At 35.2% G+C, this 22571-nt stretch overlaps 1 protein-coding gene across 5 annotated transcripts in view; it reads left to right on the forward strand.

The window, feature by feature from the left end:
- The window catches only part of LOC136037654 (tubulin polyglutamylase complex subunit 2-like), a 90189-nt gene that overhangs the window by 29062 nt on the left and 38556 nt on the right, over positions 1–22571 (forward strand). For 3 of the 5 annotated variants that reach the window (XM_065720376.1, XM_065720377.1, XM_065720381.1), the window contains one exon: positions 20329–20496. In XM_065720376.1, coding sequence (XP_065576448.1) covers positions 20329–20496 — 168 coding nt within the window. Of the gene's footprint in view, positions 1–8144; positions 8210–8564; positions 8672–20328; positions 20497–22571 lie in introns of those variants that run through there. The other 2 variants (XM_065720380.1, XM_065720379.1) reach the window with 2 other exon arrangements.

Raw genomic sequence — 22571 nt, forward strand, 5'->3', positions numbered from 1 at the left:
ACAAAATGACTATCTCAAAACAAAAGGGGGGGGGGAGCTAGTTGCTCTCCATTCAATCTAATTTTAAAAAGGGTTCTAAAACATCCAATTTCTAATCGAAAGAGCCTCCTCCGAAGTTTATACGACCATCCCTTCCATATGAAGGGCCTCTGGGAAAAAGGTAAATAGTGATAATAAAACATTGAAGCCTTACCGCATTTACTATAGGCAATGCTGTAATATTGCCTCTGACCCCCCCCCCCCAATTCTCCTTTGACTTTCTGGCACCACTTTAGTGACGGCGTTCCATCTTTCTCGTTCTGTCAGTCCTGTATTTCTCCACTGCTTAATCTATCTTTTACTAACCTAGCTACTATTTCTGCTTCCTTATTCCTACTTTCTCCTTCATTACACCATTCAGTCAATCTGCAACCGTCAAATTGATTTACCCTGACTGGTCCATATATTTTTACTTTTATCGCCAAGCGGATCTCTAAATTAAAACCTAACAAGTTTAATGTCCGGCAAACTTTTAATTCCTTCCCAATATTTTACCATCTTAACCAACCTATGATTTCTTAATGATCCTAGCCCTAAATCTCCCCTCAATACTAAATGACTAAAATTTGAACTAAGCCCTATTAACCTATTGAAATGGTGCATTTGTAAACTTTAGAGGAGGCTTATTTTGATTGGAACTTGAAATTTCTAGTTCCCTTTTAAGAGTCAAAGGTGATAGGAGGGCAAATTATCCCCCTTCCCGAATACCCTCTTTTCCTTAAACGTATCTGATAAAAATTGTGAGACAGAAATTTTGTAGCAAATAATCAAAAGAAAATATAGCAATGCCTCCAGGGTTGATGGAACCCGCCCCCCCAGAGCCCATGGACAATGGTTGTAAGCCATGCCCTCGGGGCATATAATGTTTTATGAAGTAGGTGGTCGTAAAAACTTAGGATTGAGCTCATTTGATTAGAAATCGGTCGTTCTAGCACCTTTTTTAAGAGCCAAAACTGATTGGAGGAAAACCATCCCCCCTCCCCTCACCTGTCATTTTCCAAAACGCATCCAACCAAAGTTTTGAGGCAGCATTTTGGTTCAGTGTTTTTGAAAGGTCGATTAATTGTGGCTTTCGGAGATCACAATCCCCCCCTCCTTGAAATAACTTGAAATAAATCAAAAAATACTACGCGCATACAGATTGTCAAAAGGGATGTATTACAAGAATGAATTTGGGTATTAAGTTGGAACTTTTAGAGAATGCTTAAAGGGGAAGGTCAATTCACCGAAGGGTAATATGTACATTCTGCTACTAGCACTACTACGACTGCAAATTTTGCTACTACTGCTACTACTACTACTGCTAATACTAAACTGCTCCAACTGCTTCTTCAACTGCAACCACTTGTATGGCTAAGAGCATTAAGATGAAAAGGGCGTCATTGAGGGTTAAAAGGGTCAATGAGTAATATTTTTGTAATGGATTAACGTATGAAGATGAAACTTCCAGGGCATCATGAAGGGGTTATTCAACTGACCCAAAAACAACATGTACTTGCTACTACTTTTATTAATACTGCTGCTACTACTGCTGCTAAGATTGCTAGTACAACACTATTACCGCTACTCCTCCTCCATCTCCTCCTCCTACTACTACTACTGCTATGATACTAGAACTATTTAGGTGATGCTTATAAAGGGGAAAATCTTACAGAATATTGAGGGTGAATTTAAATTAAAAATCAAACCACACTACGTGCATGCAGATTGTTAAAGGGGACGCATCTCAAGAGTGGATTTGGGTATCAAGTTGGGACTATTCAAAAATGTTAAAGGGAAAATCAATAGACCAAAAGGTAATATGTGGGTTCTATTACTAACACTACTATCACTGCTACTTTTACTGCTGCTGTCACTACTAACAATACGAAAAATCTGAAATATCATGAGAGGAATATTCAATTGAACAAAAGGCGATAGGTATTTGTTACTACTGCTGTTACTACCACTATTAATAAGACAATACTACTTCTTCTACTGCCACCGCTACTACTCTGGTATAGTACTAATAAAGCTAAGTATATAAAGCTAAATATCTGAGAGAATATTGAGGGAAACTTTAATTAAATCAAAAGACACTATGTGCTTGCAGATTGTCAAAACAATGAAAATTTTAAGGAAGTAGAGGAATATACAGTTATCAAAAGGATGTATTGCCAAAGTCATAGCAATGGATAATTCTATTAAGTTGAAATTTTCAGAATTTGATGAAAGGGATGTTCCACTGACCAAAAGGAAATATGTTAATACTGCTGTTGCTACTAGTACAAGTGATATTGCTGGTAATACTACCACTAGCACTACTAATACTCACATTACTGCTTTATCTACTGTTGGAACTATGCCTAAGGGTATAAAGGAAAAATTTTCAGGGAATACAGGAGATGAAGGTGAAGTGAATCGGAACACACCCTCTGTATGCAAGTTGTCAAAAGAACGCATCAGAAATATCTTGGGAACACATTGGGTTGTAAAGTCAAAACTTACAGGGCTTGTTTTGGGGGATGTATAGCTACCCAAAAGATGATATTTACATCCTAATGCTGCGGTTTCTACTCACACTGCTACTACTACTAATGAAGTTGCTACTATTATTACTAGTGCTGCTATTACTAGTGCTACTAAAGCTGCTACTACTGATACGATTATTTTCATTGCTACTACTACTACTGCTACTACTACTACTACTCCCACTACTATGACTACTATTACTACAACTACTCTAGCTAAAGCTAAGGGTGTTAAGGCAAAAAGTACGGGGAATATTGAAACTGTATTGAATGAAATCGAAACATAATTTGCCCGTATAGGTTTTCAAGAGGATGTATCAGCAATACTTCAGGAACAGTTTATGGTATTAAGCTGAAACTTTCAGTATGTGTTGAAGGGAATGTTGAAGAAAACCAAAAGATTCCATGTGCATACTGTCACTACTACTACTGCCGCTGCAACTATTACTTTTACGCAAGCAAAGGGTATTAAGGTGAAGCATTCAAGGAACATTTAGGTGGATATTGAACTAAATTAAAAAGAACTATAAGCAAGTAGATTGTCAAAAGGGGGACATAACAAAGTCTCAAAAATGGCTTATATTATTAATTTGGGCTTTTCAGGGTAAGTTGTGATGGGTTTGAACTAGCCGGGAGGCACTGTGTGCATACTATTAATATTTCTATTACAATTACTATAGCTTATGGCACTAAGGATGTTAAGGTGAAACGTTTAGGGAACATTGAGGGGGTTTTTCAGTAAAACAAAAAGATCATGTGCATGCAGGTTTTCAAAAGGGTATATTTGCTATATTACAGACGGTGCCACTCTATCTTAGATTGCAATACCATTTGAACTTTTAATTACCCAATTCGGTCGGTAATTAAAAGTTTAAATCCTGTTTTTAAGAGTCAAAAGGCAAGAAAGGGCATTGAAGGGCAAGCAGCTCCTTTCCGAAGCCCCTTAATTTTCCAAACACATAAAAACAAAATTAAGGTCTGTAGGGATAATAGATATTACAACACTTTTACAGTAATGCAATTTGCCCAAGGGTGCTGGCGAAAAATTATCTGAGGGAGGGCCAGACATCAATATAGTAGTGGTGGTTGGGCCACAGTTTAGGTGGCTTAGGGCACCAAACTACGACTTCACCCCGAAGAGGGCAAATTTGCAATAAATCTAAAATTCTGAGAAGCTAATTGATTTACAAGCATCAATGACTATACTTTAGGCTTCCCAGTTGTAAAAGCAGTTATGCCATATGGTGGCAGTACTGGATTCTACAAAGTTGATTCCCTTTATTTGTAATGAACTTAGGCAACGTTTGGTGATCTGTAGTTTCGTATCCACTATAAGGAAGGGGGTTGAGTCATTGTTTAGGTGGATTATGGTAGATTCCTAAAAAAACACATTTTAATAGGCAAATTACTTACTCTTTCTGACGCTTCAGATAAATGTTGAAAGAGGTAGGGGGGTAGGGATTAATAAAATGTTTCTCTATACAGCTAAAATGTTACATTACAATATCTAAAAGCACAGAGGTGGGCAAGGCAGAGTATTTTACATACTCTGCATATAGCCTTTTTACATTAGGCTATATACAGGGTATCTTACATTTATTCTAAGTTTTAAACTTCCTCCTTACTTAAGTTGAAAAACCTTTTCTATTTATTTAATTGTATTTCACGAAACTGTAGAGTTTTATGAATACAATACTTTTTGTGTTGCAGAAAAAAACTATTAACATTTCAATGATCACTTTTTTTTATTTTGATTGATAATCAAACACTGTATGTAAGACAGACCCGACTCGATAGAAACCGAAACCCTAAAAAATGGAATTTTGATACCAATAGATATGTCAAAAGAATTGGATTATTATGCTGATTCCAGATATAGAAGTTTTATTAAGTTTAGTTTTACCCATCAAAAGCTAAAAGCCTGAGAAATTTTGTATGATTTTCAAAAAAAAAGGAGAAAGACCCCTCCCCTCAGCAGTCATAGAATTTTGAAGGAAAACACATCATCAGATTCAGCGTATTAAAGAGCCCTACTGTAGAGGTTTTAAGATCATACCTGCAAAAACTTTGAATTTAGTAATTTTTGCCTGACGAAAGATCACGGATGCGTGTGTATTTGTCTCCCCCCCCCCCAGGGATGATCTTATTTACCCAGCAGGCCTTGAACGTGGTTTGGTTATAGGACTGCTGGCCTAAAACCATTAGAATGGTTTATTCTAGTTCTAGTACCCTTTTTAAGTGACCAAAAAATTGAAGGGAGACTAGACCCCTCCCGCGCAACTTTTTTGCTAAAAATCGTCCAATCGAAATTTTGATATAGCCTTTTTTCAGCATAGTTGAAAGGCCTAATAACTATGTCCTTGGACATAAAATGACCCCCTAAAGCCTACGGAGAAAGGTTTTTAAACTATGAAAGTTGCCCATTGTTTTTATTTTTTTTATTGGGAAGCATGTATATATTTTTCGGTTTGGGAGGGGAGGACGGATTTTTTGCTGGGAGAATTTTCCATAAAGAGGGAATTTTCCAGGGGCTGAACTTTTCAGGGAGATTTTATACTGGGTGAATTTGGTAGAACTCCTATACAAAAATTCCTTATATGTCTTGCTTTCTCTTTACCGGTTCAATTTTACGCGTTGAGATGTTAAGGGTAATTGTCTGGAGTAAATTTCCAATACGAATTCTTCCGCGGAGGTGAGGTCAGGTATCCTGGTGTTAATTAAAAAACGATCAGAAATTAAACAAAAAACAAGTTTTTTTCAACTGAAAGTGAGGAGCAACATTAAAACTTAAAATGAACAGAAATTATTACGTATATAGGGGAGGGGGCTTGCCCCCTCATCAACACCTCGCTCCTTAACTAAAATCTAAATACTGTCTGAATTCTGAAAGGCCTGAAACGACCCCTGAAACAAAAGGGTCGTTTAATTAGAACAATATGCAACTCTTTTTAAGTGCTGAAAAACAGTGGTGTGAAGAGCGAAGTGTTGAGGAGGGGGAAACCCCCCTTATATGTAATAATTTCTGTCCGTTTTAAGTTTTAATGTTGCTCCTTATTTTCGGTTGAAAAAATTAGTTTTTTTCTTTATTTCACGAAGCTTAGAGACATTTGTTTTTCTAAAGGCAATGGAAAAGGTATGTCAATTAAAATAAAAGTATATAATAATTTAAAAAGTAAGTAATTACAAAAAATACACAAAACAATAGCCTACTTGCAAAAACTAAGATATAAACTCCCAGCATTCAGTTCTGTTGATTAATACCGAAGCTTTGGACGGATTTCTTTTAACAATATCGACAGTTTTGAACTTGGCTATCAAACACCAACAAATTTAATGCCTTTGGACTCAGTGTTTATAAAAAATAGCAAATTATCAAAGAAGTTTGTTCAAAGTAAAACATTAAAACTAAGATTAATAAAATCAGATAAAAATTTGAAGTCAATATTTTCAACTGAATTTTGAATATGAAACCAATATATTTGACACCTTTATACTTCATAACCGTAAAAAATTTGATATTTTTCAAGAATATAACTAGATAAATACAATCACTCCTTGAAAAAAAAAATATTAAAACACGGAAATGTGTCTGTTCAGGGGGAAAATACTGTAATTCCTAGTGGCCCCTTCAGGGGAAACATTTCTGATCATAGTGGCTTCTTATATCAGCTCATGGGTACTCTTGCAATACAAGCAAAAGTTGACGGCACATTTTTACCGAAGTTATCCCTTTTTAAGTTCTTTTCCTTGTGTTTTCTATAATTATACGAAATTTCTTGTGTACTAGTAACTGCATTATTTACTAATAAACAATTGCAGATTTAGGATCACCATAAAAGCTGATTCTTTGATTGAATGTTATTAAAAGTTAGCCTCTTGTAGTTTCGTTGTTGACAAGGATCGCGATTTGCTTACAATTCATTACTATAAAGAACTGGATTTTTTTTTTTGCTGCTCCAACCAAATCATATAGAAGAATGTTTGTCGAAAACTCGAAAGGGGTCACTCAGTCACAAATTACAACTTTTATTTTCCTAATTAACAATCAAAATCTATTGGCAGGCAGCCAGCAATGTGCAACACACATTTTTACCATGGTTTTTCTTAGTCCGCTCTCTTTTTCCTTTGGTTTCCTTATAATTAATTTATGGTCCCAAATTTCCAGGGGTCCATGGGCCCCTCCTGACGACGCCCATGAATTTGCCTGTTTTGTCTTAAAACTAATGTTGGTTTAAGATCAAACCAAAAGGCATTGCGTGTATGTTTGATGTCAATAAAACAACTGAGCAATATTCCAGGAACGACTGAGGATATTAAGTTGAAACTTTAAAGGCAACAGCTGTTTTTACTTCTGCCTTTACAGCTTGGCTAAATCAAAAGAGTGTAAGTGTATCCAGGTGGTCAAGCAGCATAGATAGAATTTTTTTGGGAATGGTATAAGTTTTATTTTTTTAGGTCAAATTGAGTGTCAAGATTTATTATAACAATACTATTTGTGTCGAAGTTTTCAATGCCTAACTGTGGATTCTTATAGAAAAACCCGATATTTTTTCCATGAAAAAGACTATGTAAATACAAAAACAAACAGAAATTAATTTAAAACTTATTTAAGAAAAGAAGTTTTCAAAAAAATAGAAAAGAGCTCCAATAAACCAACAATGACCAGAAATGTAGTCAAATATTCTTCCAAGCATAACACTGAATAAGGCTAACAACCCCCATGGCTTCTAAAGACCAGAACATAATTCTTATGGAAACAAAATACATTTTAAATGTTTTCACAATTCCAAATTTAACGGATCTAAAATTGTTAAAAATGTAAGGAATAAATGTCAGTACATGTTTATTAAACTGTCAATCCATATTCATTTGTTTTTTTTCAGTAAAGCTCAAATTATGTTCAGGTCTTACGTTCAAGTCTTTACGCGTAGAAGATTGTTTAGCTATATTGCTGCTCATTTTGGGTTTAATGGAGCTTTTACGTTTCTTTGAACATTTCATTTTGTGGTAATTTTTGTTAGATAAATAAGTCAGAAGTGATAGGAGGTTAACCAGTTACCCCCATAAGCCTTTTATTTCCCAAAGCAAATCCAATCAAAATTTTGAAACAGCAATTGTGTTCAGTATAATTGAAAGGTCCAGTAATTATGTCTTCAGGGATGTAAAAAAAATTACTGTGGATTGGCAGTTTAATATTCATATACTGATATTTAGTTCATAAGGTCTTGATAATTTTTCATTTCTTAAAGTCAACAAAGCAAAAAAATTATAATGTATTTTGTTTTCAGTAAAGTGCAAATTACGCTCTGGTCTTTGAAAGGCATTGGGCGTGTGAAACCTACTCATGTTCAGTTCTGCTCATTTTGGGTTTTACTCAGCTATTTATTGTAACTTCTGTTCGTTTTGGGTATCATTTACTTATTTATTGTAAGTTGTGGTAGTTTAACACTTAGAAAATTACTTGGAAATTATGAGCCAAATGATTTGGCTCGTTCATTTCCCTGTATTTGGAAAATTCTGAAGAGATAGCGCTGAAAATTCAACGTTGACAGCTTTTTTGGAAGAATTTAAATTGCATTGTAATATCTATCGATTTTACGGCTGATTATAGCTATTAATAGCTTTTTAGATTAATTTTATATAATCTGAAGGCCGCTGAAGTATTCTTGGCTCCTTGTCCTGTTTTTTTTGTTTTTTTTTTTTTTTTTTTTTTTTTTTTTTTTTTTTTATTTATTTATTTAGAGAAGTACTAGTTTGTTAGAACTCTACAACTATGAATATCACAAGTTTGATTATTTGGACCGATTTTTCAGATAAATGTTTCATAAACTATGGAACAGTAATTTTTGTTGTTTTCCAGTTTCAACTTTGCACTCTACTTTTTTTCTGAAAAACGTTTCTTTTCTTAATTCTTATGAATAATCCAAATTGTTGCTATAATTTTTGCTGGGACGGTAGCGGAACCACACATCAGACGATACATTTATAATCAAATAGGTTGTTTTAGGCTAACATTGTTGCCATGGCGACACAACAAACTCCAACAACGCCATAAGAAAGTTACCATATATGCATTATGTCATTCTTTAAACAGCTAACTCTTGGACTTTCAGATTTCTTGGGTAATATTTTCGATTAATTATTTAAAAATAATATTTTTGTTGGCAGCAACAATAATAATACAAATAATAATTTAGAGAAATAGACAAAATTTCATTATTGAGGGAGGAAGAGGTACCAAGTATGGGAAGGGGTAAGAGGGGACACTTTCAAATTATGTATATGGCCAGTCTGTGAAAGCACTAAGTAGGTAAAATCGGAGAGATCCCTAGGGCAATTTTATCCAATTTACGGTTTTTTCTTAAATTAGTCCTGCTATTACAGCAATTTTATTAATTGTCATTTAAGTTGGTGAAAGTGACAAAAGAACTTTTACGCAAAGTATGGAGCACTTGCCTCTTAAAAATCTAGCTTTCTGGGCCACCTCAAACTTTGCAGAGCGTTTAACCGACCAATATATATCAGAGGCAACAATATAGCATTGTCTTTAGTAAAGGCCATACGCAGGAGCGTAGCTACAGTATTTATATTAGGCGGGGGGGGGGGGGGCAATAGGTCTGATATTAAAGTACATGCTATTCAAGCGGTAATTTTGATTTTGAACCTCTGTGTGTTAGTGTCAGCATTAGGTTTATGATTCGAATCAATACAATTAGTGTATTGATTTAGGATATTTGTGGAGTTTATGCGTAATTTTTTTTTATTCTGGATGGTTATATTCCAGTTTTGACGATGTTGGTTATTAATATTTTACCATCTCATATAATTCCCTGAATAATCCCATAATTATCATAAGTCAAAACAAGTAAAACTGCGTACGCTAGTAATTTTGGGGCCAGGGGGATGAAAGAATTGCACGCACAAGGTCATCACTGTGTGCCCTTCGCTCAAACAATGAAAATCCCTTTTTGACTTTGATTTCAATAAAATGTAACATGCCCACTTCTTTATCAAAATATACCTATGAAACACTATTGTACAAATGGTATTTTCATAATTTGGAATCCCTGCCCTAGAGTCTCCATATATCATGCCACCTCTGGGAGTAAATTATTTTTACCCCTCCTTCACTCTGAACAAAATGGCTTTATTGAAATTTCGTTTGATGTCATATAGGGTTGTCCCTAGGGCTTAAACAGGCATTCAGTTGCCTTTTGGTTTGGTTTGGTTTTGGCTCTTGCATTGGGAACCAGAATATTAAATTGTGAACAGGAATTGATTAGCCCTCTCCCAAGTTTCGTCTACCATTCGTTCTGTATGATGAGGCTGACAAAAATACAAACAAAACATTATGCATAGGAGACACATAACTATTTACGAAAGCCACTGCGCTGACTTTGGAAATATAAAAGAGATTGGAGGAATTCAGTATTAAAGGGCATCCAGTTCGTTTCTTTTAAATTTTGAATTGTTTTCCCCCCTAGGACTAAATTTTCTACCCTTTGACTTTATCCCACCCTTTTGGCTAAGTCTATTACTTGGTGACCCTTTTCTTAGAGGAAAATTTATGTTTTATAAGTAAACACTTTGTATCAGTGTTGCGCCACCATAAAAGTGAAAATACGACGATAAGCACCGTTTTTCTAATAAAAATTTATCGAATGAACGATCACCCCCCCCCTGCCCCAAAAAGAGCCAACTTGAAAAATTCATTTCACAACCACCTCAAAAAAGTATCCAAAATGGCGCAAACGCGCCCCATATGGAAACACTGATTCATAGAACTTTATTCATGAATACTAACTGAAGATTAGCAAAGCACCTGCACTAGCGGAATAGTCTAGTAAAAATGTAGTTTGACCTCAAACAAATTGTTAAACAAATGATTATTTCACAACCCGACTATAAAATGAGCCGATCCGAAAAGATTGCCGCTCTAGCTATTTCACAAATTTGAGGTTTTTTAGGTTGAGGCTGAGGGTTAATTTTTTCTCATGTAAAGAATGTCTTCTTGAAAAGACAATTAAGAATTTAGGACGTGATTTACAGGGTTTGATTTAACATCCCTACATACATCAGAACATTACAGCAACTTCGATTGAGGATGGAGAGGGTGATGTAGTCTCTGAGGCAAATCTGAGGTACATAAAAGTCTGACTTTTTCGAAAATCGTCATCGTCAACGAGTTTCTACATTTTTTTTTCTCGATATTGTAGTAGAAAAATCACTTTGCATACGAAGATAAGATTTTTAACATTATTAAATAAAAAAAAACAAGTTTTTTTTAAACGGAAAGTAAGGAGCGACATTAAAACCTAAAACGAACAGGAAATACTTCGTATATGAAAGGAGATGCTTCCTCATCAACGTCCCGCTCTTTACGCTAAAGTTTGACTCTTTTTCTTAACTCTACTTTTTAAAACAGTAAAAAACTTTAGCGTTGATGAGGAAGTATCTCCTTTCATATACGAAGTTATTTCTGTTCGTTTTAAGTTTTAACGTCGCTCCTTACTTTCCGTTAAAAAAAAACTTGTTTTTTTTATTTAATTTCTGAACGTTTTTGAATCAATGCATGTTTTGATTTTGGCTCTCCGCAGATGAATAATTAAAAGGAATTTGCATATTTATTTGTTTTGCTAAATGGCTTTCTCATAGTCTTGATCGAATGATTTTGAGAAAAGAAGGAGCAGGGGAGGAGGCCTAATTGCCCTCCGATTTTTGGTTGCTTGAAAAGGCAACTAGAACTTTCAATTTTTTTTACGAATGTTTTTATTAGTAAGAGATATACGTAACTTACAAATTAGCTTACGTAGCGAACTTCTGTATTCTCATGTTTTTATTACGTATACAAAGGGGTTCACCCTCTCGTCAGAACCTCGCTCTTTACACTAAAGCTTAAATTTTGTTCCAATTTCTTAAGAATGACCCCTGAATCACAAAAGCCGTAGAATAAATAGTTGAAATTACTAAAAATACTTTAGCTTTAAAAAGAGCGAGGTATTAGGAGGAGGTGAGCCCATCATATGCGTTTCGTTTTAAATTTTAATGCTTCCCCTTACTTTCAGTTGAAAAAACTTCTTCATATTTATTTTTTCATTGTATTTTTTTAAATAATGCTAGATAATCCTGCGCTCCCTTCATGAGAATTTTCTTCCCCCATCACAAATTCCTCCAAGGAGAGTTCCCCCAAAATATTCCTCTCTTCTCAGCTTCTCCCCCCCAACCTAAAAATACCCCTGAAAACGTCTTTACACTTCCAAATAACCATTACTATATGTAAGCACTGGTCAAAGTTTGTAACTTGTGGTCCCTCCCATGGGGACTGTGGGGGAGTAACTCGTCCCCAAAGACATAGTTATAAGGTTTTTTGACTACGTTGAATAAAATGGCTATCTCAGAATTTTGATCTGGCGACTTTAGGAAAATAATTAGCGTGGGAGGGGACCTAAGTGCCCTCCAGTTTTTTCGGTCACTTAAAAAGGGTACTAGAACTTTTCATTTCCGTTAGAATGAGCCCTCTCGCAAGATTCTAGGACCACTGGGTCGATACGATCACCCCTGGGAAAAAAACAAAAAACAAAAAACAAACAAACAAATAAACATGCATCCGTGATCTGCCTTCTGACAAAAAATACAAAACTCTGCATTTTTGTAGATAGGAGCTTGAAACTTCTACTATAAGGTTCTCTAATACGCTGAATCTGGTGGTTTGATTTTCGTTAAGATTCTATGACTTTAGGGGTTGTTTTCTCCTATTTTCTAAAATAAGGCAACTTTTTCTCAGACTCGTAACTTTTGATGGGTAAGACTAAACTTGATTAAACTTACATATGTAAAATCAGCATTAAAATGCGATTCTTTTGATGTAGCTATTGATATCAAAATTCTATTTTTTAGAGTTTTTGTTACTATTGAGCCGGGTCGCTCCTTACCCGAACTGTTTGATGAAAAGCACATGTAGGTATAGTTGTATAAAATTTAGTAATTTTAGGATATTAACAATAAATCTGATTTGTCAATTTAAGCTAAAATAATTCCTGAAAATTTTAACAGAAAAGCTGAAGTTATTATGTAAACTACAAAAGTATTTATGGTTTTTCAGTGATAATTTAAAATTTTAATTCCAACTTGAAAAATACCTAAAAATTTTAAAATTAGCTTGGTTTTCCTTTCGCTTCAATGGACACGTTACGTCATTTTATGGAGTCAATTCTAGTATAGATTGCTGATTTGTTTAATCGGACGAGAAAGTTGTTGTGACCGAACTACGAGCGAGAAGCATAAACAAATCAAGTAAAAAGCGAAAACGAACTGATGTGACGTCCGAAGACAGATTGCGTACTTAAAAGCTTGGATGAACCTCAGTAATTAGTAGATGGTGGGGCCTTTCTACATCGTTTGCCTTGGGAGAAATGCAGCACGTAGGTGGACATCTGCACCAAATGCGTCGACTAAGTTAAGCAAAGATATGGATGCGTTTTCATAGCGATTGAATAGTATTTATCCGGACCCTCTATCAAAGACTTGGCGCAGGGGTGGAGGAGCACGTCAGTCGTAAAAATAGATAGTCTAAGGTCAGCATTCAGCCACAGATGCCTTGTCTATTAAAAAAAACGATGATTTCCCTTGCAACGCAGAAAACAAGTAGGCAATAGTCAGCATGCTGTCCGGTTACCTTAATGATGTGGGATGTAAAGTGTATCAATCGCCAGCCGATAATGACCTGCTGATTGTGACGACTGCAGTCAAGTTGGCAAAACAACAGCCCACTGTTTTAATAGGAGAAGATACGGATTTACTAGTCCTCTTACTGTGCCACACGAATCGAGACTGTAAGCCGATATTTTTCAATTCCAAGTAAAAGTCACGGGAAATTGGAGGCCGTCTGTGGGATATATTGGCAACTAGCATGAAACTTGGTGACAGCCTCTGCGACCAAATTCTTTTCCTCCACGCTTTTCTCGGATGTGATTTGACGTCGCAAATTTATTGCACAGGAAAACCTACACCACTGAACCACACAAAGAAGGAGAAAATTTTTAAAGATATCGCTGAACCATTCCTAGATTCAGCTTCTACGAAAGACGCCATTAGAGAAGCTGGAAAGAAGGCCGTGTTTATCTTATCTAAGGCTGTATAAAATGAAACCAAGTCTTGACCAGGTCCGCTACAAGAAATTCCTCAAAATACTTGGATGGAAGTTTTAGGAAATATGTAGATGCAAAAACGCTCTCATCGACAAGCAATGTTTGTAAGTATAATTCGCTTCGAGCATATTTCCAGTAGTACCAGCGTGGAAAAATGTTGAGTGTCGACAGGATCCTTTGGAGATTGGCTGGATTGTTCAGAAAGGATAATTACCACCTGTGCATTCAAAGAGATCACCGGTACCACCTTTCCTCCTCTTAGTGTTTCACTGCAATTGTAAGAGCGAGTGTTTGACGGTGTTTGACGCTGCGATGTCCTTTCAAAAAGTATGACTTAAAACAAACCTGGGCTTGTGGCAATTGCAAAGGAACAAGCTGTTATAACTGCAAAAAATTTGTTGCCAAAAACCTTGAAGACGATGGTAGCGAAGAGGAAGACACATTTTTGGATAGTGTTGCCACTATCCAATGAATCTCTGTGTTACTGACATTTTTATCTGCCTTATGTAGTTGATCTCTGTGTTCAATAATATCTGAGTATATTGATCTCTTATTTAGAAGTAGTGTTTCGTCTCAGCATAGGAAAGCTCTTTCACAGAGCATTTTTCTCATTATTGCCAAATATTCCTTTCAACTTCCCCCTCCTCCTCATTCTTGCTCACTTTCACAAAAATAAGATTCCAGGCACACTGGACTTTAACTGAATCCAGTCACGGTTGTTACCAAGGTGTGAGGCTGCAAATGCCAAACCATAGGCCAAATTTAATATGCAATCTTGGGCTGAATCTCCCCTTACTCAACCTTACTCTATCTCAATGCTTTAAGCCCCAAACAATTCTTTGGACTTTAGACATTTGGTTCATATTCATCAGCAAAAAAAAATAGCGTAAAAATGACATATCTAATCACATTTGATGGTATTTACTCAATCAACTTTTTTTACTGTAACATCAAAATCAACCTAAAAAAAACTCAAATTTGTAAAAGAGCTAGAGTGGCAGACGCTAGATTTTGGATTCGGAATCAGCACATATTTTTCAGGTGGGTAATGAAAGAATCATTTGTAAAGCAATTTGTTTTAGGTTGACCCCGTTTTTCCACAATTTTCCTAGACTAGAAGCTATTATAGCATTTCTGGTGCTTTTATTTATCATTTGCCTTCAAAATTTTGGCAGTTAAATAATTTTTGATATTCTGCAAGTGCACTATTGTAAGGAACGTGGCACAATAACCAAACTAAATTTAATTATAATTTAAGCTTTTTTTCAAGAAGTTTTTTCGTGTGTGTCAACGTTTAAGAACCATAGCAGAAAGGCTTAATTGCTTAGATTATAGTTTTGCCAAATTTTTGTGGGGTAACTGCCCCCTTTGCAACCCTCTCAATGACGTCATTGGCCATACGGCTCCAATGTTTTATTATTATTCTTTCCCCCATAGGTATTTCGCATAGAATGTGTGGTCGTATAAAGTGCGGAGGGGCTCATTCGGCTGGAAATTGGAAATTCCAGTGCCCTTTTTAAGAGTCACAAGGGATTAGAGGGCAACCCCCCTCCTCTGTGCCATTTTCCCCCATATATGTCCGATACAAATTTTGAGTTAGTCATTGTGTTAAAAATAGTTTAAAGATCGGATGACAAAACTGTGGGGTCGACATAAGACCCCAGAGCCCGGAGGCAAATGTTTTAATATATGCCCCGGGGCATACAAGGTCTTATGTAAGGGATGGTTACACAAACTTCAGAGGGGGCTCATTTAATTGAAAATGAAGAAGTTCTAGTTACGTTTCTATGAGTCAAAAGGGAACCCGTGTTTATCTACAAGACTGTTTTTCAAACAGTTCGTGGTAACGAACTGTAGTAAGGAGCGACCCGGCTCAATAGTAAACGAAACTCTAAAAAACGGAATTTTGATGCTAAAATATACATAAAAAAAATCAGATTTTCATGCTGATTTTAAATATATAAGTTTCATCAAATTTAGTCTTTGTCATCAAAAGTTACGAGCCTGAAAAAATTTGCCTTATTTTAGAAAATAGGGGAAAACACCCCCTAAAAGTCACAGAATCTTAAAAAAAAAACACACCATCGCATTCGGCGTATTAGAGAACCCTATAGCAAAATTTTCAAGCTTCTATCTAAAAAAAAAGTGAAATTTCGTATTTTTTGCCAGAAGACAAATCACGAGTGCGTGTTTATTTGTTTTTTTTTCTTTTCCCCAGGGGTCATCGTATCGACCAAGAGGTCCTAGAATGCCGCAAGAGGGCTCATTCTAATGGAAATGAAAAGTTCTAGTGCCCTTTTTAAGTGACCGAAAAATTGGAGGGCACCTAGGCCCCCTCCCACGCTCATTTTTCTCCAAAGTCAACAGATCAAAATTTTGAGATAGACATTTTGTTCCGCATAGTCAAAAACCATAATAAGTATGTCTTTCGGAATGACTTACTCCCCCAGAGTCCCTGGGGGAGGGGCTGCAAGTTACAAACTTCGACCAGTGTTTACATATAATAATGGTTATTGGGAAGTGTACAGTCGTTTTCAGGGGATTTTCTTTTTGGTTTTGGGGCTGGGGTTGAGGGGAGGGGGCTATGTGGGAGGATCTTTCCTTTGAGAAATATGTCATGGGGGAACAGAAATTCAATGAAAAGGGCGCAGGATTTTCTAAATTACTTTAAAAAAAAAACAATGAAAAAATAAACATGGAAATTTTTTCAATTGAAAGTAAAGAGTAGCATTGAAACTTAAAACGGACAGAGACTATTACGCATTTGAGAGGTTCTAAAAATACTTTAGCATAAAGAGCGAGGTATTTAGGAGGAGACACATACCTCGCTCTTTATGCTATAGTATTTTTAGTAATTTCAACTATTTATTCTACGGCCTTTCTGATTCAGGGGTCATTCTTAAAGAATTAGGACAAAACTTACGATTTACTGTAAAGAACGAGGTATTAACGAGGGTACAAACCCCCTCATGTACATAATAAAAATTAATGAATATAAAAGTTTGTTACGTAAGTTAATTCTTAAGTTACGTATATTTTTTACTAATAAAAAAATGCGTTAAAAATTAAAATTAATAGTTGCCTTTTTATGTAACCGAAAAATTGCATGCCAACTAGGCCTCCTTCCCCATCTCTTATTTCTCAAAATCGTCTGATCAAAACTAAGAGAAAGCCATTTAGTCAAAAAAGGAATTAATATGCAAATTTCATTTTAATAATTTATGTGTGGAGAGCCGAAATCAAACATGCATTAATTAAAAAACGTTCAGAAATTATATAAAAAAAACTAGTTTTTAAAACTGAAAGTAAGGAGCGACATTAAAACTTAAAACGAACAGAAATTACTCCGTATATGAAATGGGTTGTCCCCTCCGCAATCCCTCGCTCTTTACGCTAAAGTTTGACTCTTTGCCACAATTCTGGTTTTTAAAACAATTAAAAGCTTTAGCGTAAAGAGCGAGGGATTGCGGAGGGGACAACCCATTTCATATACGGAGTAATTTCTGTTCGTTTTAAGTTTTAATGTCGCTCCTTACTTTCAGTTTAAAAAACTAGTTTTTTTTTATATAATTGCATTGAAAGCGTCAACTGTCTTAAAACGAGCAAAAATATTTTGCAATTGAAGTATAAATGGAACTCAAAGCGAACAGAAATTAAATAAACAATCATAGCGAACAAATATACAATAGGTACTATTATAAATGAATATGTAAATCTTAAATGAGATTAAATAAAAAAACATGTGTTTTTAACTGCAAGTAAGGAGCGATATTAAAACTTAAGACGAGCAGAAATTATTCCGTATATGAAAGTAGTTTTCCCGCCCTTAACTTCTAGCTCTTTACGCTAAAGTTTTTTATTGTTTAAAAAGTAGAGCTGTGAAGCAGAGTCTACCTTCAGCCTGAAGAGCGAGGTGTTGAAGAGGGGACAACAACTTTCATATACGGGATAATTTCTGTTCGTTTTAAGTTATAATATCGCTCCATACTTGAAGTTTTTGAATTAATGCATGTTTTGATTTTGGCTCACTGCACATGAATAATTAAAACGAAAATTGCATATTAATATTTTTTCGGATAAATGCCTTTCTCATAGTTTTGATCGTACGATTTTGATGAAAAAGAGGGGTGGGGGAGGAGGCCCAGTTGCCCTCCAAGTTTTTGTTACTTAAAAAGACAACTAGAACCTTTTATTTTGTTTAAGAACGTTTTTATTAGTAATGAATATACGTAACTTACGAATTAACTTACATAACAAACTTCTATATTTGTATATTTTTATTAAGCATATGATGGGCTTTGCCCCCTCGTCAATACCTCGATCTTTACATTAAAGCTTGACGTTTGTCCCAATTCTTTAAGAATGACCCCTGAATCACAAAGGTTGAAATAAAAAAAAACTTTAGCGTAAAGAGCTAGGTATTGTGGAGGAGACGAACCTCTTTATTAATGTAATAATCTCTGTTCTTTTTAGGTTTTAATGCTGCTCCTTACTTCCAGGTGAAAATTTTTTCTATGTATTTTTTTATTAATTTTTTAAATAATGCTAGAAAATCCTGCAGCCCCTTCATGCTCTTCCCTTTTGACAAATTTCTCCATGGAAAAATCCTCCCACATAACTCTCTCCCCCGACCCACCTCCCCCTAAACACGAAAAATTCCCCCTGAAAACGCCTGTACACATCCCAATAACCCTTACCATATGTAAACAATGGTCAACGTTTGTAACTTGCAGCCCCTCCCCCGGGGATTCTGGGGGATTAAGTCGTCCCAGAAGACATAATTATTAATTTTTTCGACTATGCTGAACAAAATGGCTGTCTCAGAATTGTGATCCAGTGACTTAGGGAAATAAGCATAGGAGGGGGCCTAGGCTCCCTCCAAATTTGTTTGTCACTTAAAAGGGGCCATAGAACTTTTATGTTCTTTATAATGAGCCCTCTCGCAACATTGTAGTACCACTTGGTCGATACAATAATCCCTGGAGAAAAAAAAAAACAAACAAAAAAACAAATAAACACGCATCCGCGATCGGTCTTCTGGTAAAAAAAGCAAAATTACACATTTTCGTAGATAGGAGCTTGTAATTTAGACATTAGGGTTCTCTAATGTGTTGTGTTTGATGGTGTGATTTTAATTAAGATTTAATCACTTTCAGGGGGTGTTTCCTCCTATTTCCTAAAATAGGACAAATATTCTCAGGCTCGTAACTTTTGATAGGTATGACTAAATTTGATGAAACTTATATATTTAAAATCTGCAAAAAGATGCGTTTGTTTTGATGTAATTATTGGTTCATTTCTGCTTTCATTTGCTTTCATTTTTTAGAGTTTCGGTTACTATTGAGCCGGGTCGCTCCTTACTACAGTTAGTTTACGAGAACTGTTTGATATACGAGATATGAGATATATATTTATTTTAAAAAAAGAAAACAAACACCATTCGCCTTTCGCCTGCCAAGAAAGACAACATGCTCGGAAGGGCAAGTGAGCCTATCACTCTCAGCTAGTCAAAATCACATTCGTGCCGAGCTACTCTACACACCAGAAACTCAACTGATGAAAGAAGAAAGAAGAAAAGACAGGAAGACGATACAAAACAAAAAATTAACAGCAAAGAAAATCGGGGAAATATCTTGAATATAATGACAGGAGTGAGCTTGACATTATATTCACTCACGAAATAAAAGAAATCTCTTTGTCCTCGATTCGAAAGCAGGAAGACTAGGTGCAGTCTTCACACACTCGGGCCATATATTCCAACCATGGTAAACATAATGGTAAATCAAAAAAGATAAACTCATACTCATACACGGTACTTCTAAACTCATGAATTAAGTTATCTGTTTTTCTGGTATTATGATAATGACGGTCCCTATTAAAAGTAAAAATATTTTCATAAGCAGTGGTGAGCAGCTGATTCAAATATCTATACCAGAAAACTGCAACTTGGTAATGTCGAATTTTGGATACATCTATTAACTTGTTCTTTTAAAATGCTCATGAGCACGAACCTCATCAGAATCATACAATTCCGATAATAATTTAACCGCTCTATTCTGAAGTTTTTGCACTCTTTTGAAACATAGTGTAAAGAAATAAAAATAAATTATTTTTAGAATCCTCTTTGGGACTAAATATCAAATTCTTTGAATCACCCCAAGGCCTCTGCTTAACTTTTCAGCTATCGCACTTGGATGGCATTTCTACGACAGGTTTTCATCAATTAAAACCCCGAATTACTTCATTGTTGCTACTTTTTTTTTATCACATTTCCTCAAACCGTGATTTGATCATTTTCAAAGCTTGACGAAAGTCTAGAAATTATCAGGAAAAAAGTTTTAGGAAAGTTTTTTCAGAAACTGAATTATGAATTTTATTATACAAAACATCAAGTGAAAGCGCTACCAGAAAGATCAAAGTGTCATCGGCAAACACGATGACACCAGCCCCTAACAGGTAATGCTTCACTCAGTGAATGAAAATGATGAAAATGAGGGGTTCCAGGATGGACCTAAAAACAAATGTCTATAAACAAATTTTAGACAAATATAGATGGCGATCTCTAAACTTAAAGTAACATTAAGTTAAATTAAGAAATATTTAGGCCCTTATTTTAAATTTTTATTTTTCAGAACTTAACCCAAATATTACAGATATAAAAATTGAAGAGCGAATGCCCTGCGACCCTTCTGCAATTACCACTTGGGAAAACCAAGAAAATGTGTTTCTTCCAGAACCGCTGAGAGAGTTTTACTGTGCCACAGATGGTTTCCTTATGACATGGAACTATATTATTGCAGGTTCGTTATTTAGCTGTTCTATTCAAAAAAAAAAAAAAGAAGAAAAAATCAACTAAAAAAGTTTTTTGGATTTTGCTGTTCTTCTTCGATCTTGACACAAATCTAAAATGCGTCTCCGTTTGACAGATTCTGCAAATCCACAAATCAATCTGCAAATTCTGTTTCATTCTGTAGTATTGTCGAAATTCTCTTTCTGTTATGTTATCAGTCTTCAAGTGCTTTAAAATTAGTATATTAAAATTATAATATTAAATATATAAATATATAATTATAATTATAATATATAAAATTAATATATTAAAAAAAGTGCTTTAAAATTAGTATATTGGCAGAATCTGTTAAATGAAGGGGTATTTTAAGGCGCTCATCCACTGACAGATCAAATTCTTCTAGGAGAATTCAGAACTATTAAGTGTAACAAACTAGTATGAAAAACTCTTGCTTAAAAAACTTAATTTTCGAATTGTTAACTTAAAAAAAATAAATAAAAAGCTGCAATGCAAGATTTACGATCCGGCAAAGTCTTCCATTCACATCTATAAGACTATTTGCCGTTCCAGTGACAATCTAGCCAGATTGTGAAAATGCTATTTCGCTGAAATTGGGATTATGAAATCAGGGACTTTCTTAATTTGTTGTACTGTGTGTGAGTACATAGTCTATATTGCTAATTGAACGGATTAACACAAAAAAATTAGTTTTAACTTTGGATTTTGCGGGTCAAGCTAATACACTTCTTGTTCCACAGATAGCAATTCGACATTCCAGTTTTATAAAATGGTTTTATAAACTTCTTTATTCTAATGTTAAATCTAAATTTTTTCTCAAAAAACTGATCAGTCAGTAAACCACCTTTAGTCATTAGTCATTAGTCAGTAAACCGATTGTCTCGGGAAAAACAAGATAAGAGGGGCAACAATTAACTGTCAAATAAAATAGTAAGCTAAGGCCAGGGCCAGGGCTAACCAAGGAATGCAATGGAGCTGTAATTTTTAAGAATGCCAGGCCAGGGCAAGCTGGGCCATGGCCAGGGCTAACTAGAATGCAATAGAGCTATAATTCTTAAGAAGCCACCAAGTTAGAAAAAATAAGTGTGCGTGCTGGTTGTGAGGGGTTTCTCAGTCGGTTAAAACGAAGGTGGATTTAAAAATACTCTACTTTGGTATGTGCCTTCATTTTTCAGTTCCTGGCATAGATGGACAATCAGTGATCAAATAAATTATACTTTGGTTTACGTGAATTTATGTAGTTACAGCTTGATTAACACTAACTTGGCCAGACTCGACCAAGAAGATTCTCCTGCAGCTTCAAATACATTCATTAATTTATATAGATATTGTTGGTGAAGAATCTACTTTAGTTAAGTGTTTTTCATCAATAATTACGTCCCTACGAGCACCAACAAGTTCGTCACTGGCAATTGCTATTTAAAATCATCCACTGTAATAAAATGTTTCTTTTTGGGTTAGTTCGAAAAATTAAGGAACATTTTAACACTAAAACACGGAAAGAAGGACTATATGAGTAGGTCAATCTTAGAATACACTTTGTTTCCATTACAAAAAATATGGCTTCATGAATGAAACCTTCAAAATTGAGAGTCAATTTTTTATATCATACCTTCAATAGAATTTTCTCAGGATCAGAAAGAAAAATAAACCGCCTGTGGTAGATAATGATCTACCATTTCACAATTTCACACAAATGTGCCGAAATCAAAGTTTGGGGCAGTTTTATTTTGAGAAAAAAACCATTTTCTTGGTAACTACACACTGCGAAAGAAGCAGCAGCTCCATGAATAATAATTTTCAGCTTGTTTGGGATATACTTAAGATAGGATTCGGGATTTTTTAGAAAACGTTTAGGATAAATGAAAACAATTTCGTAGCTTCTATGTCAAGTGAGGCAGCCTCGTCAAACCTGCCCCTGAGATGTGTTTTCGGCTCTAGACACCCCTGAGTATGCACCTGAGTATGACGATGGATACTAGATTAATTAGATAAAATATCAACCCCCTTGAGTAGCCGAAGAACATTTATCTCTGTTTTCATAAAGATGCTTTTCAACCAGACAAA

This window comes from Artemia franciscana, chromosome 17 (genome assembly GCF_032884065.1).
Source record: "Artemia franciscana chromosome 17, ASM3288406v1, whole genome shotgun sequence".
NCBI classification, from domain to species: Eukaryota; Metazoa; Arthropoda; class Branchiopoda; order Anostraca; family Artemiidae; genus Artemia; species Artemia franciscana.